Source organism: Salvelinus sp. IW2-2015, linkage group LG20, assembly GCF_002910315.2.
Source record: "Salvelinus sp. IW2-2015 linkage group LG20, ASM291031v2, whole genome shotgun sequence".
NCBI lineage: Eukaryota > Metazoa > Chordata > Actinopteri > Salmoniformes > Salmonidae > Salvelinus > Salvelinus sp. IW2-2015.
The window spans coordinates 3971782-3999717 of record NC_036860.1 but is presented as its reverse complement, the minus strand read 5'-3'; the positions used below and the strand labels follow the sequence as shown (position 1 = coordinate 3999717).

The following is a 27936-nucleotide window of genomic DNA, read 5'->3' as shown; positions in this document are numbered from 1 at the left end:
GCAAAGATGTCAATCTAAATAAAATCTCTATTTGGTTGATTCTGGGTTGATTTAATGCGTACAAACTCACATGTATAGTGTTGACACACACGATAAGATGCACAATAAGATGCATTGATGCTCCATATCCACCAGGGGTCATTGATGATTAGGCAAAGACTACCAGAGTGTCAAGCACCGCCACTATAGGCTTCTAACTATGTTGAAGAGTCACTAAATKAATGTGGGAGGAAATGTATTTCTTGGTCCATTGTCTTGTCCTGGTSATCACACATAGGTAGGCTACTGTGCAGTAATAGCATGGGATTGGGTTATTGGATTTGCCATTTGTTTTATGTTATTGAACTTCTATTTGTTCCATTTTGCAGGTGTGTGTGTGTGTGTGGTATCTGGGCCAGGTGGAGTTTTAGAAGGCTTACAGTAACTACATGGAGGGAGATGGCCAATATGATGTAGCTATTGTACACAGCGGTGTGTTTCTTAGTGTGCATGTCTATTTGTGATGGCCTAGAGAGGCTAGAAAAACCAATGCTGGGACTGGATGGGTGCGACCTTGCAGTGATGGGAACCAGAGCGGATGTGAAAGGGATGTGTCAAGTCGAGAGAGAAAATCTCATGAGAGTGTGAATCGCAGCTGTAAGAGACAGCGGAGGATTGTGCAGATTATTCTGCCTCATATATGATAAGCAGGTGCTTCTAAATGCATGTCCAATTCACCTCTATCCTCATATGCAGATAACTGCCAGAATAAAGTAAACACCAACATAAAGTGTCTTAATAGGGTGTTGGAAGAACAGCTTTAATTATCCTTGGCATAGATTCTACAAGTGTCTGGAACTCTATTGGAGGGATGCCACAACATTCTTTCATGAGAAATTCAATAATTTGGTGTTTTGTTGGTGGTAGAAAATGCTGTCTTAGGCGCGGCTCCAAATCTTTCATAAGTGGTCAATTGGGTTGAGATCTGGTAACTGAGACACACACGCACCGTTTAAATCCCCTATGCTCCTTTGAGACCCCTCTCACTGAAGTCTCTTCTTCTAGCCATGGTAGCCCAAACGTATTTTATTTAACCTTTATTTAACTTGGCAAGTCAGTTAGGAACAACTTGTTTACAATGACAGCCTACCCCTGCCAAAACCTAACCCGGACGACGCTGAGCCAATTGTGCGCCGCCCTATGGGACTCCCAGTTACGGCCGGTTGTGATACAGCCTGGAATCGAACCAGGGTCTGTAGTGACGCCTCTAGCACTGAGATGCAGAGCCTTAGACCGCCCGAGTGGGCAACTGGGAAACATTTTTATACATGATAAGCATGATGGGATGTTAATCACTTAAATAACTCAGGAACCACACCTGTGTGGAAGCACCTGCTTTCAACCCTCCTGAGACATAAGTGTTTGGGGTGGAAAAAAACATTACCAAGAACTTTAAAAATATATTGTTATTTGTCTTTTTTTGTAATTGCAAAATTGTCTTCTGTAGTGGTCATTAGGACATAAATATGAACATTACAGTCAATGGGTAGGTAAAAAACATAGTTGCGCCATCCAGATGTCCACTACAGAGGATATTTCTTGATAAGCTCTTATTTAGCTCTTATTTAGTGTGACAAAAATATTACAGAGTCCTGACAACTCATTTAACTATTCCTGAGATATTCACTTACTAGAAACAATTTGAATATCAAACTCACAAAAATCTGATTTCCATAAAATGGGCTAATTTTGACGGCAGCCTTTTTTAAAAGAAGCAGTAAGATAAAGTTGTCAAGKTCACACCCCCACACGCCCAGAATGTCCTCTCAAAGTGACAACAGGACTTAATAGGGTGGCTTGTATGGCCTCAGAGATAAGGACCACGAACTGATGTCCACTAAAGAGGACAACATTTATTGCTGGGTCTCAGGAGGCTAGACTTTGTATCCTTCATTTACTCAAGTGTTTCCTTTATTTTGGCAGTTACCTGCATATCCTTACATATTGGGCATAGTAGTTGAATGAACTATCGCTATTCTGGATATTTCTGTTGTTGATATTGTATCTCTATACAAACCTGCAAAGTCAGTTGAATACAAAATACTCTGTTTATTTGGTGTGTTGGCTATTTGTTTGTGTTTGCTTATTCATGTGTGTGAGGCAGAGAGACTGGTGTTTTGGGTGTGGTGTGTGTGACAGGCTTCACACGTCCACCCCGTGTGTTTGGGTGTGTGTGTGAGTGCTTGAGTGCACTTGTGAGTATGAGTGTCAGTAAATGGACTTCTCCCTACATCAGAGTTTTTTTTATATAATGTTTTATTTTAGAAGGAAATATATTACAAGTCATACATATCACATTCAACATCAATGCGGGGTAGAGAGCAGAGACCTGAGTCACCTGGCCAAAACAATAGTCCCTTCATACACATAGAGATCCACTTACCCCCTGGGTAAGTCTATAAGAGCTTTGCACACCTGGATTGTACAATATTTGCCTATTATTCTTTTTAAAATACTTCAAGCTCTGTCAAGTTCGTTGTTGATCATTGCTAGACAGCCATTTTCAAGTCTTGCCATAGATTTTCAAGTTGATTTAAGTCAAAACTGTAACTAGGTCACTCAGGAACATTCAGTGTTGTCTTGTTAAGCAACTCCGGTGTATATTTGGCCTTGTGYTTTAGGTTATTGTCCTGCTGAAAGGTGAATTTGTCTCCCTTTGTCTGTTGGAATTTAGACGGAACCAAGTTTTCCTCAAGGATTTTGCCTGTGCTTAGCTCTATTCCATTTCATTTTATCTAAAAAAAAACTCCCTAGTCCTTGCCGATGACAAGCATTCTCATAACATGATGCAGCCACCACCATGCTTGAAACTATGGAGAGTGGTACTTAGTAATGTGTTGTGTTGTGGTTGTAGTTGCCCCAAACATAAAACTTTGTATTTAGACAAAACGTAAATGTATTTGCCACATTGTTTGCAGTATTACTTTAGTACCTTGTTGCAACAGGATGCATGTCTTGGAATATTTGGAATATATTCACTCTGTCATTTAGGTTAGTATTGTGGAGTAACTACAATGTTTTGATCCATACTCAGTTTTCTCCTATCACAGCAATTAAGCTCTGTAACTATCTTAAAGTCACCATTGGCCTAATGGTGAAATCCTGAGCGGTTTCCTTCCTCTCGGCAACTGAGTTGGGAAGTACACCTGTATCTTTGTAGTGACTGGGTGTATTGATACACCATCCAAAGTGTAATTAATAACTTCACCATGCTCAAAGGGATATTCAGTTGTCTGCTTTTTTTTTATCCATCTACCAATAGGTGCCTTTCTTTGCAAAGCCATTGGAAAACCTCCCTGGTCTTTGTGGTTGAATCTGTCCTTGAAATTCATTGCTCGAATGAGGGACCTTACAGATAATTGTATGTGTGGGGTACAGAGATGGGGTAGTCATAAAACAAATATGTTAAACACTATTATTGCACACAGACTGAGTCTATGCAAACGTATTATTCCTGAACGTATGAAGGCTTGCCATAACAAAGGGGTCGAATAATTATTGACTCAAGACATTACAGCTTTTCATTTTTTAATTAATGTGTAAAAATATCTAAAAACATAATTCCACTTTGACATTATGGGGTATTGTGTGTAAATCAGTGACACAAAATACCAATGTAATCCATTTTATATGCAGGCTGTCACACAACAAAAGGTTGAAAAAGTCAAGGGGTGAAAACACTTTCTGAAGGCACTGTACATCGTTTTACTACCATCAAGGCCCAAAATGTAAGTGCTTCTTTATGATCTCATAACACTTTTGCTGGATCAAGATTAGTGAGATTCGTGACAGTGACACAAGTGCTTTTTAACACTATGACTGATATCTTAGCTGTGAATGAGGGGAAGTGTTAAGATGAGACCACACAGAGCAGTCACCTCCTCTTCACTCATCTACAATATGACAGATGGTAAATGCAAAATAAATTAGGATACATGAAATTTCCATGTGGTGGTGGTGTTAGGTTATTATACTGTAATGTAGTGTAGAGGGAGGTATGACTGCCTTGGGTACCATAAAGTTTCAGAGTTCTCACACCCCCTGACCTCCCACTATCCTTTCATAGTAAGAGAGAGAGTAGCATCACGTGATAGGCTTCTAGGCCCTATACACAAGACTAGAAACAGAGTCAAATGCCATGAAGAAAGATTTAGAGTGAGAGAATATAACAGGAAGGCAGAGCTACAGAGCAGCCACGACACATAGATGTGTCAAGAGATGTCGGGTAGTAGGCATGGCCAGGAGACCTCTTCAACAAACGTGATCTATTATTATACCACGGGTCGTTTTTTTGTTGTTCTCCAAATCTAGAGTAGTCACAAGCTCCTGTCCTCTCACTCACCTTCTCACCTTTTACCATGCAATGTGAGAGAGAGAGAAAGAGGGGAAATTAATTTGTGAGATGGGTGGGTGGGTGGGGGAGCGAGTCCTGTTGGTGACAGAGAAAAATAATATGTGGGCCATGAGAAAGTACATCCAGCCCCCTGACTGAAACCACAGCCACCAACCAACCACATATACAGAGATACACACAGCCACCTGGAACCATGGCCTACTGCTGACGGCAGCCCTCTGGCCATCTTTAAAAAAAAAAAATTATTTCACCTTTATTTAACCAGGTAGGCTAGTTGAGAACAAGTTCTCATTTGCAACTGCGACCTGGCCAAGATAAAGCATAGCAGTGTGAACAGACAACAACATAGAGTTACACATGGAGTAAACAATAAACAAGTCAATAACATGGTAGAAAAAAAGAGAATCTATATACAATGTGTGCAAAAGGCATGAGGAGGTAGGCAATAAATCGAATAATTACAATTTAGCAGATTAACACTGGAGTGATAAATCATCAGATGATCATGTGCAAGTAGAGATACTGGTGTGCAAAAGAGCAGAAAAGTAAATAAATAAAAGCAGTATGGGGGGTGAGGTAGGTAAATTGGGTGGGCTATATACCGATGGACTATGTACAGCTGCAGCGATCGGTTAGCTGCTCGGATAGCAGATGTTTAAAGTTGTTGAGGGAGATAAAAGTCTCCAACTTCAGTTCTCCATCTCTCTCCCTCTTACTCTCTTTGCATGTTCATTTGTTGGATATGTTTTATTGATTAATGTGTGGTAATGTGTGATTAGTGAGGAAAATTTGGACTCCTTGTTGCTATCAGCGATGGGCGTTTTTTTCATTATATAATTTCCTCCTGTGGTTGCCCCATGCAGAGAAAATGTGCAAGTGTGAAAACGCCTATTGTTTCTCCTCTATTCTGTATCGGACGATTTTGTTTACAGAATTTGGATGTCTTTACTGTTTAACTGTTTGTATGTCTTCAAGAGTGTGTCCTGAATGGTGTAGCCTGTGTGACTTTATGCCTGTGTGGGACTGTTCACGTTTGTGAGTGTGTGCACTGTATGCATGCACATGTGTATGTGACTGTTTGCATTGGACTTTGCCTGCTTGCAGATGCACAATAACGTGTGGTATGTGTGTGTATGTATTCATGTGTTTGTGTCTCTGGGAGAGCTTAAGGCCATCTCTGGTTGATGTGTTATAACCACAACAGTCAGTGGCATTGGGCTGGGCCCAGCACTCGCTCCTCTGKCCCCACACCCAGCTCTAGAAAAAAAGACTGTTTCTTTTCTTGTTTATTAGATACAGACAAGTTGTTTTGCATCATATCTTTTTGCTTTTTTAGTTTTAATATAATCTTAATAATCTATTTTCAATCAATAATTAATACAATTCATGAGTTAACAATATTTTAAAATACACATTGCAAAATAGAAGGCACACATTTAAAAAAATACTTCAATTTGTTGGTCATTAGAGAAAATCATAATAAATACTGATAATAAAAAAGTCCTGTAATTATTGATTAAGTTTTGCTTGTATGCAGTCTATTTAATGGTACTCATTTAGAGCAGTTTTTTTTAAATTAGAGGTGGGTAGCCACCAGGGAGGGAGGTGGGAGGTGGCCGGAGTACTGGCATGGTTTGGTGGGTCGTCACCATGAGCTTCCATTTGAGTGGACCTGACTGCTGCAGGACCTGTGTCATCAGGGAGGGGAGAGTCTTGGGATGGCTCTTCACTGGCGGACTCAAAGCTGTCATCGTTCTCCTCGTCACTTGTTCTCTGGTGTGCTGTCAGACTGACTGCAAGACTGGCTGTTGCACTCGGGTTCGTGTTGTTTCACCTCTTCACTTCTCTCTGTTAACTTGTCCCCTTCTTCCTCACCTCTCTCCGCTCCCTTGTCCCCTTCTTCCTCAACTCTCTCTGCTCGCTTGTCCCCTTCTTCCTCACCTCTCTCCGCTCCCTTGTCCCCTTCTTCCTCACCTCTCTCCGCTCCCTTGTCCCCTTCTTCCTCAACTCTCTCTGCTCCCTTGTCCTCCTCCTCCTCACCGCTCTGCTGCTCAGCTTGTTAGGAGAGGGAGGGAGGGATCTGGAGGTCATCGGGCTTGTCTGCTGGCTGAGTTAGTCGTTGAGCTTCAGGTTCTGCTCCCCTTCCACCATTCTTTGCTCTGTTGCTGTATTCTTGTGGACAGTTGAAGTAAGTGTGCCCATCACCATTGCAGAGTGTTCACTTGTTTTAATTCGTGCACTCTCTGGACTTGTGGCTGAACTCACTGCATCTCCAGAACTTGACAGTCTTGCAATCCTTCAACTGTCTGGCTTTGTCTGGCTTTAAAGACATAGCAGCGGGTGGTCTGTCCTGGGTAGAAGATTCTGCAGCTGTGTGGCCCCAGCATGATGTTGTTGGATATCTCTACAGCTTCACTATCTGTTCCTCTCTTGGTCTGGACCTTGTACCTCCTTAGGCCATACCATATCCCATTGTTGTCTACTGGTTTTAAGGCAAGCTGAAGGAGAGTGCAGTAATGTTGCAGATACAGTTCTATGTCATGGTCAGAGACTCTTCCTGTCTGATAATTACCATTATTGTCTTCTCATCCACGTTGAATGGGGACTCCACTTCCCAGTCACTCCAATTCTGCTCATGTACATTTGCATTGCGGTGAAACTGGCGTAGGGGGTTGTTTGAGAAAAAGCATATTTCATATTCTCGCCGGTTTGGGAGGGCTATGTAAGAATAGACATTTGCAGCAGTGAACCACTGTGTTACGCAGAGCGGAACAGGTGAACCCAAGAGCAGACTCAAACGAGGAGACTGGGATGAAGTAACCAAGGTAGTTGCAGGAAACCAGGTGGGAGGATGAGGCTGGAGCGAGAGTTGTTGGGACAGGGTAAGCAGGTCCGGATGAGAATCCAAGGGAGTAGTAGAGTGGGGGATCCAGGACAGAGTAGCAGGACTGATGAGACGTGGGACTGGAGACAGGGACCAGAGTCAGAGCGGGCAGAACTGTAGAGGAGAGGAAAACCGTGTCAGGCAAGGGAAAACAGGCACAACAGGATCTAAACAGGAACAAACGGTTGGAAACGTAGACTGACAGAGCAGAGATTACGATCTGGCAGCATGGAAGTGGCAGGGCTATTTGTAGAGGTCTTGATTATGACTCCAGCACACCTGTCTCCACCCACACACACACACACACCCACAGAGACAGAGAGAGAGACAGAGTCAGAAAGTGAGGACTGGTGTTACTCACCATCTTGAGACGGTACGTACAGTTGAAGTCGGAAGTATATATACACTTATGTTGGAGTCATTAAAACTTGTTTTTCAACCACTCCAATCATTTAACAAGCTATAGTTTTGGCAAGTTGGTTAGGACATCTACTTTGTGCATGACACAAGTAATTTTTCCAACAATTGTTTTCAGACAGATTATTTCACTTATAACTCACTGTATCACAATTCCAGTGGGTCAAAAGTTTACATGCACTAAGTTGACTGTGCCTTTAAACAGCTTGGAAAATAACAGAAAATGATGCCATGGCTTTAGAAGCTTCTGACAGGCTAATTGACATMATTTGAGTCAATTGGAGGTAATACCTGTGGATGTAGTTCAAGGCCTACCTTCAAACTCAGTGCCTCTTTGCTTGACATCATGGGAAAATCAAAAGAAATCAGCCAAGACCCCAGAAAAAAAATTGTAGACTGCCACAAGTCTAGTTAATCCTTGGGAGCAATTTCCAAATGCCTGAAGGTACCATGTTCATCTGTACAAACAATAGTACGCAAGTATTAACATCATGGGTGTCAAGGTGTAGCTGGTGCATTGGAAGTCAGGCGCAGGAGAACAGAGATGAGTGGACAAGGCACTTTACTGAGGCAATATATGAATAGAACGCAACCACGTACAACAACAAATGCCCTCAGAACAAGTGAGGCAGCACTAAGTACAAAAATAACAAGGTACAAAGTGCAGGCTGTCAAAAAGAACGTGTGTAAAATATAACCCGGCGCAAACCAGCCGGAAGAGTGCCAACCTGACAATAAACAAGTACACACACAGACATGGGGGGAGCAGAGGGTTAAATACACGACATGTAATGAGGGAATGAATACCAGGTGTGTGGGAAAACAAGACAAAACAAATGGAAAATGAAAGGTGGATCGGCGATGGCTAGAAGACCGGCGACGTTGWCCGTCGAACGCTGCCCGAACAAGGAGAGGGACCGACTTTGGCGGAAGTCGTGACAATGGGACCACCCAGCCGTTATACTGCTCAGGAAGGAGACGCGTTCTTTCTCCTAGAGATGAACGTACTTTGGTGCGAAAAGTGCAAATCAATCCCAGAACAACAGCGAAGGACATTGTGAAGATGCTGGAGGAAACAGGTACAATATTATCTATATCCACAGTAAAACAAGTCCTATATCGACATAACCTGAAATGCCGCTCAGCAAGGAACAAGCCATTGTTCCAAAACCGCCATTAAAAAGCCATACTACGGTTTGCAACTGCACATGGGAACAAAGATCATACTTTTTTTTATGTCCTCTGGTCTGATGAAACAAAAATAGAACTGTTTGGCCATAATGACCATCGTTATGTTTGGAGGAAAAACGCTTGCAAGCCGAAGAACACCATCCCGGGGGTGGCAGCATCATGTTGTGGGGGTGCTTTGTGGGGGTGCTTTGCTGCAGGAGGGACTGGTGCACTTCACAAAATAGATGGCATCATGAGGCAGTAAAATTATGTCGATATATTGAAGCAACATCTCAAGACATCAGTCAGGAAGTTAAAGCAAATGAGTCTTCCAAATGGACAATGACCCCAAGCATACTTCCAAAGTTGTGGCAAAATGGCTTAAGGACAACAAAGTCAAGGTATTGGAGTGGCCATCACAAAGCCCTGACCTCAATCCTATAGAAAATTTGTGGGAAGAACTGAAAAAGTGTGTGCGAGCAAGGAGGCCTACAACCTGACTCAGTTACACCAGCTTTGTCAGGCGTAATGGGCCAAAATTCACCCAACTTATTGTGGGAAGCTTGTGGAAGGCTACCCGAAACGTTTGACCCAAGTTAAACAATTTAACCTGATGATCTCTTCCCGCGCCAATCCCTTTACTGGGATCGATTTGACAACATCCAGTGAAATTGTAACGAGCCAAATTCAAACTACAGGAATATCAATATTCAACATTCAAGAAAATATAAGTGTAATACATCAAAATAAAGGTTAACTTCTTGTTAATCCAGCCGCCGTGTCAGATTTTAAGGCTTTACGGCGATAGCATACCATGCGATTATCTGAGGACAGCGCCCAGCTCACAAAACCATACAAACATTTTCCAGCCAAGTAGAGGAGTAACAAAAGTCAGAAATAGCAATCAAAATAATCACTTACCTTTGATGATCTTCATATGGTTGCACTCACAAGACTCCATGTTAAACAATAAATGTTCATTTTGTTCGATAAAGTCCCTCTTTATGTCCAAAAATCTCAGTTTTGTTGGCACGTTTTGTTCAGTAATCCATTGGCTCAAACGCGGTCACAACAGGCAGACGAAAAATCCAAATAGTACCATTAAAGTTCATAGAAACATGTCAAACAATGTTTATAATCAATCCTCAGGTTGTTTTTTTGCCTAAATAATCAATAATATTTCAACAATGAAATGTCTAAAGACTGTAAAACAATGTCTAAAGACTGTTCACAGCTAGTGGAAACCATAGGGAACGCAATCTGGGTCATAACCATTTATATGGTGGATAGGCTTTCAATGGAAAAACACCATTTCAAAATAATGGCACTTCCTGGATGGATTTTCCTCAGGTTTTCGCCTGCCATATCAGTTCTGTTATACGCACAGACATTATGTTAACAGTTTTGGAAACGTTAGAGTGTTTTCTATCCAAATCTACCAATTATATGCATATCCTAGCTTCTGGGCCTGTGCAACAGGCAGTTTACTTTGGGCACGCTTTTCATCCGGACGTGAAAATACTGCCCCCTATCCCTAAGAAGTTTTAAAGGCAATGCTACCAAATACTAATTGAGTGTATGTAAACTTCTGACCCACTGGGAATGTGATGAAAGAAATAAAAGCTGAAATAAATCATTCTCTCTACTATTATTCTGACATTTCACATTCTTAAAATAAAGTGGTGATCCTAACTGACCAAAGACAGGGAATTTTTACTAGGATTAAACGTCAGGAATTGTGAAAAACTGAGCTATAATGTGTTTGGCTAAGGTGTATGTAAACTTCCGACTTCAACTGTATGGAGGTTTGGATGGTCAACAAGAGAAGAGACATTGTGAAGCTGCATTAAACCCTACCCTCAGGGGCTTATATACCTCTGTAGGCCGCGCTAACTTCATCCACAGCCTCAAGTTTGGATTAGTAGAGAGAGACAGAGAAAGAGAGAGAAAGAGGTGGCAGGTCAAAGAGACACAGGATGAAGAGTAGAGGGCGTGGCAGGAGCAGATGTAACAGTACCCCCCTCTACGGATGGGGAAAGGCCAGTGACGAAGTCCAGAGCAATGTGTGACCAGGGGCGACTTGGTATGGGAAGAGGGCGAAGCAGACCGGAAGTGGGTTTAGTGGAGGTTTTGTTCCGGGCACAGACCGAGCAGGCTGAGACGAACTCCCGGACCTCTCTCCATAGTGGGCCACCAAAACCACTGATGCAGGAAGGCGAGAGTCGGGTTCATACCAGGGTGAAGAACTTCAGAGCGAACTGAATTTGGAACAAACAGAGCCTTTCTAGGAACGTTACCTGGGTCAGGCTGGTTCTGCTGAGCCTGGCAAATATGGGATTAGATCTCCCAGGAGACGGCGGCAACGATGCAGGTTGATGGCACAATGGTCTCTGGCTCAGGTACCTATGTCGTCGGCGGTGAACTGGCGGGAGAGGGCGTCAGGTTTGGTATTCCTAGATCCAGGGTGATAAGTGAGTGTATAGTTGAATCTCCCAAAGAACAATGCACACCTTGCTTGCCGGGAGTTCAGACGTCTAGTGGTCTGGATGTAGGACAGGTTTTTGTAGTCCGTCCACACAATGAAAGGGAGAACCGAGCCCTCCAGCCAGTGACGCCATTCCTCAAGAGCTAGCTTCACTGCCAGGTGTTCCCGGTTACCGATGTCAAAATGTGCAAACCCCAGKAAGCGCTGTAGCTGCTTCAGATTCGAGCCACTCTGTGACAGCCCTGACCTTGGCAGGGTCCATCCGTAACTGTCCCTGTGCAATAATGTAACCCAGGAAGGACATAGAGGAAGCATGAAAATCACATATCTCAGCTTTAACAAAAGGCTTATTCTCCAACGGCCGTTGGAGAACTTGGCGAACGTGTTGCTGGTGAGCCTCAGGGTCCTTAGAAAAAATTAGAATGTCGTCCACATAGACAAAAACGAAGCGTCCAATCACATCCCTCTGAACATCATTAACCAGGCTCTGTAAAAAGGCAGGAGTGAGACCAAAAGGCATGAACAAATACTCAAAGTGTCCAAGTGGTGTGTTGAACGCCGTTCTCCACTCATCCCCCTCTCTGATGTGGACAAGGTGGTAGGCATTCCGGAGGTCGAGTTTAGTGAACGCTGTGGCACCATGGAGGGGGGCAAAAGCAGAACTGATGAGTGTCAAGGGATACTTGTTCTTCACAGTGATATTATTCAGCCCACGGAAGTCTATGCACGTCCTCAGTGAACCATCCTTTTTCTTTACAAAGAAAAAGGCAGCCCCTACCAGAGATGAAGAAGGCCTGACATGTCCTGCAGCCAGGGAATCCTGAATGTACCCCTCCATAGCCTCTTGCTCGGGGCGAGAGAGGTTATACAACAGGCTACAGTGGAGATGAGCTCCAGGCTGGAGGTCAATAGCACAGTCGTACGGCCGATGAGGCGGCAGCGACAAGGCGTGGTGCTTGCTGAACACAAGAGCTAAATCGTGATACTCTGGAGGAACTGATGACAGGTCCGGAGGTTCTGGAATGGACTGGGGCACAGACAAGGCAGGGGCAAGGGCAGAATGTAGACAATTCGAGTGACAAAATGAACTCCAAGTGGTTACCTTTCCAGCAGTCCAGTCGATCTGTGGATTGTTGCTGTCTATACGGCCTTGAAATCGGCAAACTGAATTAATTTAGGATTACTGCCTGGTCCTAGCCCTTCCCACTAGGATGTACCATAATACTTCGGTGTTTGTTCAAATCAAACCTTCAGTTCTCCCCCTGTATTCTCTCTCTCTCTCTCTCTCTCTCTCTCTCTCTCTCTCTCTCTCTCTCATCTCTCCTTCCTCTCTTCCTCTTCTCCGTCTCTTGCCTCTTCTCTCCCCCTCTCTCCTTCTCTCTCTCTCTCTCTTCTTCTCCTCATTCTCTCTTCATTCCTCTCTCTTTCTCCTCTCTCTCTCTTCTATCTCTCTCTCTCTTCTCTCTCTCTCCATTCTCTCTCTCCCTCTCGTCTTCTCTCTTCCTCTCTTCTTCTCCCCTTCCTCTCTCTCTCTCTCTCTCTCTCTCTCTCTCTCTCTCTCTCTCTCTCTCTCTTCTCTCTCTTCTCTCTTCTCTTCTCTTCTCTCTCTCTCTCTCCTCTCTCTCTCTCTCTTCTCTCTCCTCTTCTCTCTCTCTCTCTCTTCTCTCTCTCTCTTCTCTCTTCGTCTTCTCTCTCTCTCTTGGTGTGATTGTGTGGTTGGAGACAGGTGTGCTGGAGTAAGAGCAAATCCCTATCAGCTGCATATCGTCCCATAATCAAGACCTCTACATAAACTCATTCCTGCCATCTCCACACTGCCAGATCGTAATCTCTGATCAGTCAGTAATGATTCTAGCCTTTTGTCTTAGCTGAAGATCCTGGTTGCTCTACAGTGCTTGTTCCCTGTCTTACACCATTTTATCTCTCCTTGCAGTACTGCTCTGTCTCCGGCTCCTGTCTCCTGTTCGACATCTCACCACCAACGACCTTGCTCTGGATATTACTCACTACCATCACCTTGGATTCCCCTCAGGACCTGTTCCCCTGTTCCACGCTGTCAACTCCAACCTCACTCTACACTCCTGGTTATTGCAACTCATCTGAGCTGCCCCGGTAATGCACTCCCCATTTTCTGTGTTCAATAAACATTTTGTGCATTCATCCCGGTTTCCTCTGCTGAGTCCACTCTTGGGTTCCCCCTCTTCGCTCATCGTAACATGTGCAGCTTTAACCAAGGATGGCCAAGAACCAGGGGAGAGTGAAGACATTCGATTAAGTGGAGACTGATCCTTTCCTGGTGATTCCCAGAGACACGCAGGATGACAGGGACGGTTCTCTCACTGACACGGGCGAGGAGCTGTCCATTGAGAGTGTTGGCATCGAGGGGTGAATCGAGTGGAACAGTGTCCAGGCCCAACTGGATAACAACACCTTGGTCCAGGAAACTCTCGTCGGCACCCGAGTCGATGAGGGCAGGTAGAGGAAAAGCCTGGCTTTGCCACAGGAGAGTGACGTCTAGCAAGGGTCTGGGGGGAGATGGACCGGCGATTTGGCTCAACAGTATATCCCCCACAACTGCTGAGCCACCCCCTTTTGTTTCACTGCAGTGAACAAGTGGATACAAAGTGACCAACCTGGCCACAGTATAGGCAGCTCCTACTGCTGATTCGCCGCTGCCTCTCTTCAGGAGAGAGGCGGGCCCGGTCGAGCTGCATGGGTTCGGGTTCTGCCCTTTCTCTCCGACGCTCACGGAGACGGTTGTCAATGCAGATGGTGAGAGAAATGAGCTCCTCGACTCCATCAGGCTTATCCCTGGACACCAACTCATCCTTGATGGTCTCGGTGAGAGCGGTGGAATTCTCGGTGGAATGCTTGCTGAAGGGCCTCCTCACTCCAGCTGCTCTCAGCGGCGAGGGTGCAAAACTCAATCGCCATATCAGCGACACTATGGGAGCCTTGACGGAGGGACAGGAGTTGCTTAGCGGCATCCTTACCGCAGACAGGGTAGTCGAAGACTCTCCTCATCACCTCCGTGGAGTAGGAGGAGCAGAAGTGGGACAGTTTCTCCCACACAGTTGTGGCCCAAGAAAGCGCTGCTCCACAGAGGCTCCCAATCAGGAAGGAAATCTTGGCCCGTTTGCTAGCATAAGAGTAGGGCTGTTGCTCGTATAACAGTGAACATTGTACCAAAAAGGCTCTGCAAGCTGCAAGGTTGCCATCGTAACGCTCGGGGGCCGGAACAAATGACTCACGGAGCAGAGGAGAAGAACTAGGGGCTGGTTGCGAGCTCTGGGCGAAGGTTCGGCCCTGCCGGTCCGAAAGGCTCCGTGAAAACTCTGTGATGTGCTCCAGAATGGTTTTCAGGGCTTGGTGATGTTGCTCGAGCAGGGAGCCTTTGGTGGAGAGGATCTGAGTCTGCTGAGTTCATCTCTCTGGCCAGATCATACTGTTACACGGAGCGGAACAGGTGAACCCAAGAGCAGACGAACCCAAGAGCAGRCGAGGAGACTGGGATGAGGTAACCAAGGTATTTATTGAAACACAGGGGGAAGATGGAGCGCAGGCCAGGGGAGCTTGGGCGGGTTGCAGGAAACCAGGTGCGGAGGCTGAGGCWGGAGCGAGAGGTGTTGGGACAGGGTAAGCAGGTCCGGAGGGGAATCCAAGGGAGCAGTAGAGTGGGAGATCCAGGACAGGGTAGCAGGATTGACATGGGACTGGAGACAGGGACCAGAGTCAGAGCGGGCAGAACTGTAGCGGAGATGAAAACAGTGTCAGGCAAGGGAAAACAGGCACAACAGGATAACAGGATCTAAACAGGAACAAATGGCTAGAAACGTAGACTGACTGAGCAGAGATTACGATCTGACAGCGTAGAAGTGGCAGGGCTGAGTATTTGTAGAGGTCTTGATTATGGAACAGGTTGCAGCTGGTGGGGATCTGCTCTGACTCCAGAACACCTGTCTCCGCCCACACAATCACACAGAGCGAGAGAGAGAGAGCATTGGGGGAGTGGCGGCAGGTCAAGGAGACACAGGATGAGCAGTAGAGGGCGTGGCTGGAGCAGATGTAACACACTGGGAGTCGTGCAGTAGGTTTTCAGCCACGTACTCTCTACTAGGCACCTATCCTTCCAACAATATTGGGAGCCATGATGGAAAATTTGCTCAGTTGTGATAAACGAGGGGGACCAGGGCACCTAGACCGCATCCTAACATTGTGTATTCACTGGTTGAGTCCAACCCCAGGTCGCTCTCTGACCAGAGAGAGTCTTGTGTCTGCATCCTCACCTGTCGCTTCATTGGTGCTTGTGATGCTGGTTTCATAACCAAAGCCTTATACAGACTGCTTCATTGGAGCTCAGAGCCAGGAGCATACTTGAACGCAAGGGAACATATCACAGTGGAAAGCAGAACAGGTGAGACAAAAACAAAGAAAGGAAAAGTACACTAAATGCCAACCAGCCAGAACCCCCTCCCCCCTCCCTAAACCCCTCCACCCCAGACCCCCAAGATTCAGGTTCCTAGAAAGACAGGAGCAGCAGCAGGGGAGCAGAGGGACGGATGTAGGAAGAGAMGCCCCTGAACCCCCCCCCATCAGAGACGAGACACAAACCCACCGAGCCTACCACCTCGTTTCAACAACCTGCCCCCCCCTCGCCTGCACTCCCTGAAACCCTGGGGAGAAGGCTGCCAGCCCCCCGCCACAGTAACCACAGCGCTCTGCCAAGCTCCACTCCAGAACATCAAGGCAGTGGCACACTCAACTCCACTGTCTGCTGCTCACAGGATACAATACAATGAGTGYACAAAACATTAAGAACACCTGCTCTTTCAATGACATAGAYTGACCAGGTGAATCCAGGTGAAAGCTATGATCCCTTGTTGATGTCACTTGTTAAATCCACTTCAATTAGTGTAGATGAAGAGGAGGAGACAGGTTAAAGAAGGATTTTTAAGTCTAGAGACARGTGAGACATGGATTGTGTATGTGTGAAATTCATAGAGTGAATGGGCAAGACTAAATATTTAAGTGCCTTTGAATGGGGTATGGTAGTAGGTGCCAGGCGCACCGGTTTCCGTCAAGAAGTGCAAAGCTGCTGGGTTTTTGAAGCAGTTTCCCGTGTGTATCAAGAATGGTCCACATGGGAGTCAACAGGGGCCAGCATCCCTGTGAAACACTTTCGACACCTTGTAGAGTCCATGCCCCAATTAATTGAGGCTCTTCTGAGGGCCTCTGACCTGTTTCAATCTAAGATGTCATGTGCTGAGTCATACAGTGATCTCCAATGTAGTTTTCACTGTAATTCAATGGACATCAGCTATAATACAGTTATCTTTGCCATCTCACTTCTTGACTTCACTTGATTAGTAAAATCCTGTCATCTTCTAGCAGCTCTTTTCATCTTTGTTCTAGTGTGGGAGAGTGTTTCTGTGGTGGAGATCACTTAAATTACYTCAGTCACAGGAAGAGAGTTGTGTGGGTTGTGTATTATACACATTCCACACTGCATAGACACCAGTGATGTGTGTGTCAATAATCTCCCATAGCAAGATTACATGGTTAAAGTAAGGTCCCTATTTGTACGTGAGACTAAGGTATTTAAACACAATCAAGTGACAATGTACACACTTCCTACCATCAGTATGACTGTTGCTACCGGCATCTCCAAGTTACCTGTGACTCAGTAGCATAGAACATTGACTCTCAGACCAAGATGGACAGGTTTGGATGTGTGCTTGGTCTTTTCTTGTGTACGGTAGCAGGATCAGTCCTCTCTAGAGGTAAGACAACAGGCAGGATGCGAACAACAAGCTGAACACCGAGCACAGGTTTCCATTACAGAAGTTGGTTAACAACTCGGAATATCAGATTTGTTTTATTAAATCAAAAACTAAAACAAAGAAAAACAGTTTATCTAGCTGATAGACTATTTCTGATTATAAAATCTCTAGTGTAGATTAGAATAAATCTTGAAAAATAACCAATGTTATGTATCATTGTCACATACTGTCGTTTTGTGTGTAAGAGCCAAATTAATGTTACAGTATGAGTTTAATAGATTAACATTTTAAATTTCTAGCCTTTAGGTAAATGCTTTGAATTGTACGCTGAGGTATAGACTTTGAATGCACTGTAAAGGTTGGCTGGTGGGTTTTTTGTTGAGCTTTCCCACAATCCTTTGTTCAGCAACTGCTTCAAAATCAAACCAAATCAATTGTTTTCTGTCATGTCATCAGTTAATGGGTGAGAGGGTAAAGAAAAGGGGATGTTACTGACACCAAAGAGATAGCAACCACTCCAGATTCAACTGTGCATACAAGTGGTAAGTTAAAGAGCTCAGCCTCTCTCCAGATTTCAACTTTATAATATGAGATTGGTGTTTAATGTTTAGCATGATTTTTATTGAATTTGAGGATAAATTCAGTACAGATATAAATAATTTTAATACTTTTAACTGACGAGCAATCAAAAATATTAGTTATTTTTAGGATTGAGCTTGACTGAAAACTGACCAAAATAGGTTATTGTTTTTGCAAAAGTTTGTGTCGTTTATTAATATACAGCTGGGTGATCAATGGTAAAAAATATATTCTGATAATGTGTAGAATTGTGAATATCATTAGGAGAATTTCAAAGGAAATATGTTGCATTTGTAATTTGATTGCATTGTATGGTAGGATTGTATGCTATTTTATGAATGATTGRGTTCATATGTCATATTTAGAAACGTTTGAAAACTTATAGAGACGTAGATCTATTTAGTAAAAAGCTCAAAATGTATTTATCACAACAGATCGTGAGATTTCAGTTTGAATTGCTTGACTTTAAACAATGCCGGAGTAGGGTAGTCCTCAGAGAAAGAAGTGCTTTTGAAAWGTTTTTTTTTTAAACAGTGTGCAGGTGGCCATGATGCATTTCTTACCCAAACCACAGGCTTTGGCATTTTAACTGAATATTTATCAACAGGTGTGTGTGTGTTTCACATTTACATACGAAGATAAGGAATACTAGCTCAGAGCAACATGAGTGACATTACAGCTTACTATAAGTGTGATGTGTGCCAATCTGTAATTGTATATTTTCACAGAGCAATTTTTAGAGATAATTTAAAAAAAAATTGGTGAATGGCTATGTTACATTACGTGGAAAATTCAAAACATGTATTATCTCTAATTTCGCTATCTCTTACAGTAGAAACACATATTTATATATCAAACTATTTTATGGTCATTACTTAATTGCAGCAAAATGTCATTACGATCCAAACACATTTCACATTCTCCAGAAATTCTATAAGTGAGGTGAATGATTCTGTGGATAAATATACTGAGTGTACAAAACATTGGGAACATGTTCTTTTTTCATGACATACAGTAGAGTGACCAGGTGAAAGCTATGATCCCTTAACGATGTCACTTCAATCAGTGTAGATGAAGGGGAGGAGACAGGTTAAAGAAGCCTTGAGACATGGATTGTGTATGTGTGCCATTCAGAGGGTGAATGGACAGGACAAAACATTTAAGTGCCTTTGAACAGGGTATGGTAGAAGGACCGGTGCACCGGTTGTGTAAAGTACTGCAAGGCTACTGGGTTTTTCACACTCAACAGTTTCCTGTGTGTATCAAGAATGGTCCACTACCTAAAGGACACAACTGTGGGAAGCATTGGAGTCAACATGGGCCAGCATTCCTGTGGAACGCTTTCCACACCTGATAGAGTCCATGCCCCGACGAATTGAGTGCAACTCAATATTAGGAAGGTGTTGTTGGTGTTGTTTGGTATACTCAATGTATGTCTTTAGGGCATTGGTATTTGTAGAAAAATGAAATAAAAAATCTATAAATAATATCAGTTCGTTGTTGTTCTTTAGTACAGAGGAACACTTTGTCAAATAATCTGTCATTAAGTTGTGAAGGAATTTCGAATGACCCCTCGTCTCTTGTCTGTTCTGTAGGTATTTATCTCTCTCACGCTCTGCACCTTCCCCTTGCCTCAGCTCTGTCATGCCTCGCTCATTCCTGGTCAAGAGTAAGAGACCAGGATCTCATCCCCCTTGCTTCTCTAAAGGCACCAGACACACAAACCCTGACCAGCCACAACCTCATACAAATCATCACGACAGGCAGAACGGGGTGTGGCAGGAAGTAAGGTCCCCACATCGGAGCCCCTTCCAGGAGGACGAGGGCAACCTGTGCTCAGGGTCAGAAGTCAAGGACACCCTGGACTACCCCTGTCCTAGCTGGGACGCCATGGCAACCAGACCACACAGCACCTCGCCAGCTGACCTCTGGACCAGCTGGTCTGCAGGTACCCGACTGATCCTGACTTTATGGCTCTACACTATTTATTGTAAATAATAAATAAGTAGATGTAGATATTTGTATGTATTTGTATTCAAATTGCCTCAATTTGATTGTCATAACTAACTTTATCAAATCAAAAATACATTTTTTTATTTCAAACTCAATCTACTAGTATGCCACTTACTACACAGAAACCGGAGGGTACGATGGTGTGGAGCCATCCGAGTCTGCACTGCCCTGGTCCATACACTGGCCCCGGGGCCCTGACAGAGAGAGGGAGCTGGAGAAACTGGTCCATGTCTTATTGAGCCACAGGCCACATATAGACCTCAATTCCACCAGCCCATGCCCCCTCTGTGAAAAGGTAAGAAGAACCAGCAAGGGTCAGGAATTACAATATAATCAGAACAGCACATCCGCCCTTATAGGGTGTATCAACCAAAAGTGTGTGGTTCCAAACCATRCAAACCACTTCAGGCATGACTAAAATGGAATAAATGAGATACAGTACTGTTTGGTGTTTGTGACCTGAGACAAGAATGACAGTAGAGTGGTGAAAATTGTACCCAACAGGGCTCTGTGACATGTCAGAAAATTACATAACAGCAGATTTGTTTGATGTGAGAATAGAGGCTGTGAGGGGTAATTGTGTTGAATATGGTTAACATCTCTGGGAGTATGAGCTACTGCTGCTGTTACTCTTAGCTTTCTCTTTTCTCAGGTCTTGTCCTCAGGAGCTGTACTGAAGACTAATTTACTCAGGTCACGTGCATGCGTGCCTGCAGTCCCATTGGCCACATCAGCCAAAGCCCCAGAGCACCCCTACGAGTTCAAACAAGCTCTGGGCCTGTACGGAAGACCAAAGGTATATCTGGCAGAAGTACATTGGTGGAGGTCTCTCCACTTCCCAACACAAACTATATAAAAATACTAAATGGCAAAATYCTAACCACATCTCTGTGAATGTGTGTGTCCCAGGAGCGTAGCTATAGCTGTAAGGAGTGTGGGAAGGTATTCAAGCGCTCCTCCACCCTGTCCACCCACCTGCTCATCCACTCTGACACCAGGCCCTACCCCTGCCAGTACTGTGGCAAGAGGTTCCACCAGAAGTCAGACATGAAGAAACACACCTTCATACACACAGGTATATGTATATACTGTATCTTGTACCATCTATTGCATCTTGCCTATGCCGCTCGGCCATCGCTCATCCATATATTTATATGTACATATTCTTATTCCATCCCTTTAGATTTCTGTATATTAGGTAGTTGTTGGGGAATTGTTAGATATTACTGCACTGTTGGAACAAGAAGCACAAGCATTTCGCTACACTCGCATTAACATCTGCTAACCATGTGTATGTGACCAATATAAATATATTTGATTTGAGGTGCGGGGAGGTACACTGTAAGGTCACATACACAAATGAGCATAGTGTGTGTAGAACATAGGTCAGCTGGTGTGTGTACATTATAGTACAACTGACATACACATTTTGCAAAGGTCGCTTACATCTGAAGTTAGGATTCTGCCCTACACACTGTCTGCTGTCACAGAGTATCTCTCTTCTTGAATTCCATGTCATGTCCTGCTGTCTGTCCCTGTCTGTCTCAGGTGAGAAGCCCCATGTGTGTCAGGTGTGTGGCAAGGCCTTCAGCCAGAGCTCCAACCTCATCACCCACAGCCGTAAACACAGCAGCTACTGGCCCTTCAGCTGCACGCACTGCCAAAGCAGCTTCCAGCGCAGACTGGACCTACAGCGCCACCAGGAGACACAATGTTTTCATAGCAGCGTGTACACACAGAGCTGAGGCCACGGGTATAATGGAGATTTGTATTACACGAGTACTGTATGTAGCACAAGAATGAGTGCTTTGTATAGAGATTGTTGACCGGTATTTGCAGTTCCGTTTTTATATGGTACTTTGATCAGTGACTGAAGCTAAGCACAGCATTACTTATGTTCAAGTTATTTGGGCATTTGTTTTTGTGGATTTGCGTTCGCTCACAGCTTTTCTGGTTGACCRTTTGGATAGTGCCTTGAGGGCACCTGATCACTTTGTTAACATCTCTAGCAATGTCATATATAGTGTACGAGCTGGATTCCATCCATAGCGCAGAAGATCAGCGTTGTAGCCGGTTGAAATGTAAAGGCCATTTTCGATTGAGCCAACATATGCAACGTTTACCATGAATGCTGTCTCCGCCAACACGGAAACGTTGCCTTCAAATGTCAGTCACGCTTTAACGCTACGGATTGAATCCAGCCCTTTAGGCCCTGGTCTTTAGGCCCTTTAGGCCCTTTAGGCCCTGGTCTCTACTGTGCTGTATGTCTAAAAGACTCCTTATTAAAAAAAGGTGCTTTGTAGAGTGACAAAGCAAACCCCTATTTCCCACGGTAATTGGCCATTTTCCTCAGAGAGCCATTGCAATTGTAGCTCCCATTGTTGGTGTATGAATGAAGCTGACATTTTCACTTCCCTGTGGCAGCCCACCCAAGGGGATAATAACATACATTCAGGCCATGTGGAACATGTGAAAAATAATGTCTCTGACTGCAGTACGAGCAGAGAGAGACAATGATTATGTTGAAATGATGCTCCACAATTATGATGAGACAACGTGACTGTATATTTTCAGTGTCACAGCCTGGTCAGCATGAGTATATATTAAAAGGGATTTAGATATAAWMAATTAAATACTCTGTTTAAGTTTAGAATTTCTGGGTCGTCATTCATTGTTCTCACCCGCACTTTATTTGAAGATAAAACACAAAAACTCAGTCACAGATATTTAATTTAAATAGCAACAGCACAGATAATATCAAACAAAGGGTCACAGTTACAACATAGATATATACAATAAGGATCTGGATAATGGCAATTCCCCTCACACATATTCTACTCATGACATATATTTCACTTCATGTGTTCCTCCTCTTTAAACTCTGTAGTGCTTATTTCTGTTGTAACATTAGACTAGGCTAGGTTCAGATTCATGCTCATCCTATAGCCAGTAATCACACCATTCCATTCTATGAGCCCAGGTTATGACATTGTAGATACAGTGTAATGGATCAGATGCACTGAATAGTATTTCTTCCAACACTTTGAGGAGTTGCTGAGGCCATGTACCTGTAGACATTCATGTAGTCTCAGTATTTCTGACCTTTACACATCTCATTGCTTCAAGCATGTGTACACCAAGTATACAAAACATTAAGGACATATTCCTAATATTGAGTTGCACCCCCCCCCCCTCCCTTTTGCCCTCAGAACAGCCTTAATTAGTTGGGGCATGGACTGTACAAGGTATCGAACGCATTCCACAGGAATGCTGGCCCATGTTGACTCCAATGCTTCCCACAGTTGTGTCCTTTAGGTAGTGGACCATTCTTGATACACACGGGAAACTGCGGGGGATGAAAACTCAGCAGCGTTGCAATTCTTGACACAAACTGGTGTCCCCGGCATCTACTACCATTCCCCGTTCAAAGGCACTTAACTATTTAGTCTTGCCCATTCACTCTATGAATTTCACACATACACAATCCATGTCTTAATTGTCTCAAGGCTTAAAAATCCTTCTTTAACCTGTCTCCTCCTCTTCATCTACACTGATTGAAGTGGATTTAACAAGGGACATCAATAAGGGATCATAGCTTTCACCTGGATTCACCTGGTTAGTCTGTCATGGAAAGAGCAGGTGTTCTCAATGTTTTGTATACTCAGTGTATATGTATTTACACATACCAGACATGGGTTCAAAAACTATTTAGGGTATTTCAATTACTTTCAAAGACATTTCGAAGTAAGTATCTGGATATTTTTCAGTACTTAAATATTGGAATGAATTTGGAAATGCTCAACTATTTTCAAATACAAATATTAAAATACTGCATGCATTTGAACCCAGGTCTGTTTGGTTCTAGGGTTTTTGAAATAATATATTTGAAAATATTTTCTGCTATTCATAGGAAGTTATTTTTTAAATACTTCAAGGAAAAATAGCTGATTGGCCACATTATTTGAAAATACAAAAATACACAGAAAATAAGTATTTAAATAACAAATACTTAAACACGCATGTATTTCAACCCAGGTCTGACACACTCACATACACACACCAGGTGTTTTATCTTCTGTCCCACTTTACCCTCGGTCTCAGATTTACCAGAGGAAACACTGAAAATGAGATAGAGAATGATAATATTGTATTTCTTACACATGATACAAGATATCACTATTGCAATCTGCAGGTGCTTGACTAATTCACAAAGGGTGCTAGTGCCACCATGATAAGTCTATAGAATACTAGTCTAAATTTKACATTCTCTTTACTTTGTGGTCCCCCAGCTGCTGTGTGTGTTGCTCACGTTCCACATCTCACCTCTACACAGAGCTGTTGGAAGAGTCTAATAAGGCAGAGTTAGTATACTCGATCAGGCCCCCTCTTCTGGTTGGTGGAGGAGCCCCTGCAACCAATCACATGTCAAGTGTGTCACTAACATTTATACATGGTGAATAAACCCAGTATTTCTCTCAAAAATAGTAAGAAAGTTGTCATAGAATCTTCTCTTACACTAGGTCAAATAAAATAAAATGTTATTCGTCACATGCTTCGAAAAAACAACAGGTGTAGACTAACAGTGAAATGCTTACTTACGGGCCCTTCACAACAACGCAGAGAGAAAGAAAATAGAGAAATAATAAAATGAGTAACGATAACTTGGCTTTATATAAGGGGAACCAGCACCGAGTCGATGTGCAGGGTTACGAGGTAATTGAGGTAGATATGTACATATAACTAGAAATAAAGTGACAGATAATAAACAGGTATAGAATGTTCTATGTTTATTTATGAATATGGTGGTATAGCTCAGTATTTTGGCCTTTGGTCCAGGATAGACTTTAGTAACTGTCCTGTGTGGTTACCTGTGTGAGAGTAGATGCACCACAGCGCCCCCATCAGGCTGATGCCCAGAAGGAAAGCAACAAACACAATCCCCAACACTGAGTCTGTGTCTACCCCAGAGCCTGGGTGACAAAAACGTGGGAGGGAAAAGTAGTAGTTAAGCCAAATCCCAGTTACTATCACTGTTGTGATAATACACACATGTAGGAACATCCAGGAGTTGATATTATGGTTAGGGTTGAACTGGGGTGTGGACATGAAGCTAGGGTTAGGGTTGAGGCTAGGGTTAGGGTTGAACCGGGTTAGGGTTGAGGCTAGGGTTAGGGTTGAACTGGGGTGAGGACATGAAGCTAGGGTTAGGGTTGAGGCTAGGGTTAGGGTTGAATTGGGTGGTGGAACATGAGCTAAGGGTTAGGGTTGAGGCTAGGGTTAGGGTTTAACCAGGGTGAGGACATGAAGCAAGGGTTAGGGTTGAGGCTAGGGTTGAACTGGGGTGTGGACATGAAGCAAGGGATAGGGTTGAGGCTAGGGTTAGGGTTTAACCAGGGTGTGGACATGAAGCTGGGCTAGGGCTAGGGTTGAGGCTAGGGTTAGGGTTTAACCAGGGTGTGGACATGAAGCTAGGGTTAGGGTTGAGGCTAGGGTTAGGGTTGAACTGCTGGGGTTAGGGTTGGAGCTAGGGTTAGGGTTGAACTGCTGGGGTTAGGGTTGAGGCTAGGGTTAAAGTTACAGTTACTTACTGCTGTGCGCTGGGATAGGCTTGGGTAGCTGAGACACACTGGGCATTTCACCTCTCTGACCTAGAGAGAGAAAGAGAGAGTTGGATAAGAAGAGAGAAACACCCTTTTACACAGAGTGAAAGTGAATTACTTCAGGCCCATGTAATGAGGAGGTGGACCACACCACCAATGACCATCTACTACTCACCAGCAGGTGGCGCCAGCTGTCTGGCCACACCAACGGGCTGATAGACCAGCATAGGTCTGGAGAATTTTCTGTACTCATACTGACAGAGAGAAGAGAGGAATATAAGCAGTGGCGGATTTAGGTATAGGCGACAGGGCGGCATCTTGCCGTGAGCGGCACTGGGTGCCCGCGCAAAAAAAATCGGAATGGTGACATTTGCACGATCGGTTTTCTATCGCTCATTTGCATGTCACGTTAATAATATCATGTCACCGTGTGGGATTGTGGGTCAATTAACCTTGTCGAAGTGGGCGCCCTGATTCTAGTTTGTGAGCTAGGCAGGCTACTGCCTGGGAAGGTCTTCCACTCAGAAGTACGAGATGTGGAGGGGGGCGGGGGTAGGTTGACCTCAGGTCTCCCAACTGGAAGCCCGAGGTAGGGGGAGCGGGGGAATCTGATCAAATAGCGCACCTCTAATTTTGTACAGTACTAACGCAATTATTAAAATCAGTCACACTATGAAATGCTACTAAATAAATCACAATAAATTCATAATACTGTGAATATATAGTTAGACATTTTTCTGGTTTGTGCAAAATCATTAGGAATAATATAAAAGCAGTCTGCACACCACCAAGGTGAATTGGTTTAGTCTTGACTCTTGGTTGACAGTGTTGGGGGATGGGTAATGTATTGACGCTCGGGTGCCAAATCGACACAAATTTGTTTCGATTTGTCTTTGTTACTTGTTTTTGATATTGGTCTTATTTTTGTATATATTTTTATGTTTATATAGTTTTAAATGTTATGATTATTTATTTGTGTTATTCCAAATGTCTGAATAAAAATGACAGTTAGTGCAGAATGGTGCTTTTGTTGTTGCTGGGGGTGGGGGGCGCTGAAGGGAGCCATACAAGCTAGAACCGCCACTGAGGGTAAGTCATTACTTTCAGTCATTAATACTACTAGCCATTATGAATATAGAACATGTACTGTACCTGTTGGCCCCAGGGATTCGGACAGCCACTCTGCATTATGGCCGTTGGAGGCCSCTGGGTCACTGACTCAGGGCCACACAGACGGATGCGACAGTGCTCCTGCAGGAACTGGACAGAGTTGTTGTAGATGGGCCGAAGGACAAAACTGAACCTTAGCCTGTGTATCTGGTCCTCCTCTCCTCCCATTCCTCCATCGCTCTCCTTCCTTTTGGCTCGTCCTCCTCGTCCCCTCTTCCCACCGTGTTCGCTTTTTCTCAATCCTGCTTTGTTCCTCCAAGCCCTTCCTGGATGCCTGAATGATAGGACTCTAGGTACCTCCTCTTCCTCTTCATAATATTCCTCATCTTCCTCCTCATCCTCTTGGCCATGTGTCATGTTGCTGAGTGTCAGTGAGGAGTCAGTGGAGCAGCTGTCTCTAATGACTGACCAGCCAGGGGACGCACGGGGGTCTGATAGGGGTGACACCATGCAGGACCGCACCTCCACACCCCCACCGTGGGCTCTCTTGGCGGAAAGCTTGGCAAAAACAGTCAGAGGAAATATGGGTAACATTACTTTGCCATGGTCTTATTACTGAGTTGATATTTAAGTATTGTAATTACACTATTACTGTAATTTGTAATACTCTGTTACAACCTGCTGTGCTCTAGTGCTGTAATAGCAGGGCTACATAGTTCTTATAGAAAGGATTTATTGTGACATATCTAGATGTGATTATAATAGCCTTCTGGAGGAAGTTTGCTCTGGGCTTGAGGCAGCTGATACTGTAGAAGACTAGCAGAGGGAGAAACACAAGTAGCACTTGCAGCAGGAGCTACATCAGCAGATAGACAGACAGGCAGGCAGGCAGGCAGGCAGGCACACAATTAAACACACACACATAGCTAGGCAAACTGACCTCCACATACACACGGTTGTCAGCAGTGATGGTACAAGGACCAGTCTGCCTCTGCTCATAGCCCTCTGTAACAAACAGTGAGACCAGTGGGCCAGCCCTGGCCCTTGGGAGGGGCCCAGGCCCCTGCAGAGTGGGCTACTCCACAGGAAGGCTTGGGACACTGGGGACTGCAGCAAAACAGCTGAACTAAGAGGACAATGGAAAAGAGGGAGATGTATGGAATGATAAGGACAAGCATAGATATACATGTCTCTGTCTCACACACACAACAAACACACACTAATATGTGGTGAAAATGGACCACACACACACAAACACACAACCTGTATCATCTCACATGTATTGCCCACAGCAACCAGAGGCTTGTTTCTCCATAGYAAAACCTGAGAGGATGGACAGACACAAAACATGGCAAGTCATAAGTACCTCCTAGGACTCTAGGTACTCTAGAGTCCTAGGAGCGTGATAGTGAGGTTATGGTTGTACTGGTAGTTTAGCGTGTTAGCGAGGTTATGGTTGTACTGGTAGTTTAGCGTGTTAGCGAGGTTATGGTTGTACTGGTAGT

The 27936-nt window shown here is 44.1% G+C and overlaps 2 protein-coding genes across 2 annotated transcripts in view; one reads left to right on the top strand and one right to left on the bottom strand.

The window, feature by feature from the left end:
* Positions 1-17351: 17351 nt before the first annotated feature.
* LOC111979929 (zinc finger protein Gfi-1b) lies at positions 17352-22374 on the top strand. The gene is made up of 6 exons (XM_024010624.3): positions 17352-17671; positions 19304-19656; positions 19844-20016; positions 20374-20517; positions 20631-20796; positions 21270-22374. Exons 2-6 carry the CDS (start codon positions 19353-19355, stop codon positions 21464-21466), a joined length of 984 nt encoding a protein of 327 aa, XP_023866392.1. The 5' UTR covers positions 17352-17671; positions 19304-19352; the 3' UTR covers positions 21467-22374.
* A 59-nt stretch (positions 22375-22433) lies between these two features.
* engl (endoglin, like) overlaps positions 22434-27936 on the bottom strand; it is a 23983-nt gene continuing 18480 nt past the window's right edge. The window contains 8 exon segments of the mRNA XM_070449218.1: positions 22434-23839; positions 24045-24129; positions 24590-24691; positions 25310-25369; positions 25497-25707; positions 26474-26989; positions 27372-27557; positions 27695-27754. Coding sequence (XP_070305319.1) covers positions 24047-24129; positions 24590-24691; positions 25310-25369; positions 25497-25707; positions 26474-26989; positions 27372-27557; positions 27695-27754 — 1218 coding nt within the window. The 3' untranslated portion in view covers positions 22434-23839; positions 24045-24046.

What these genes read in the sequence shown, in the direction of transcription:
- LOC111979929 (XM_024010624.3), top strand. Translation starts at nt 19,353, where the DNA reads ATGCCTCGCTCATTCCTGGTCAAGAGTAAGAGACCAGGATCTCATCCC. An exon ending in CTGGACCAGCTGGTCTGCAG is followed by an intron (nt 19,657 to 19,843) that starts GTACCCGACTGA and finishes CTTACTACACAG; the next exon opens with AAACCGGAGGGTACGATGGT. An exon ending in GCCTGTACGGAAGACCAAAG is followed by an intron (nt 20,518 to 20,630) that starts GTATATCTGGCA and finishes TGTGTGTCCCAG; the next exon opens with GAGCGTAGCTATAGCTGTAA.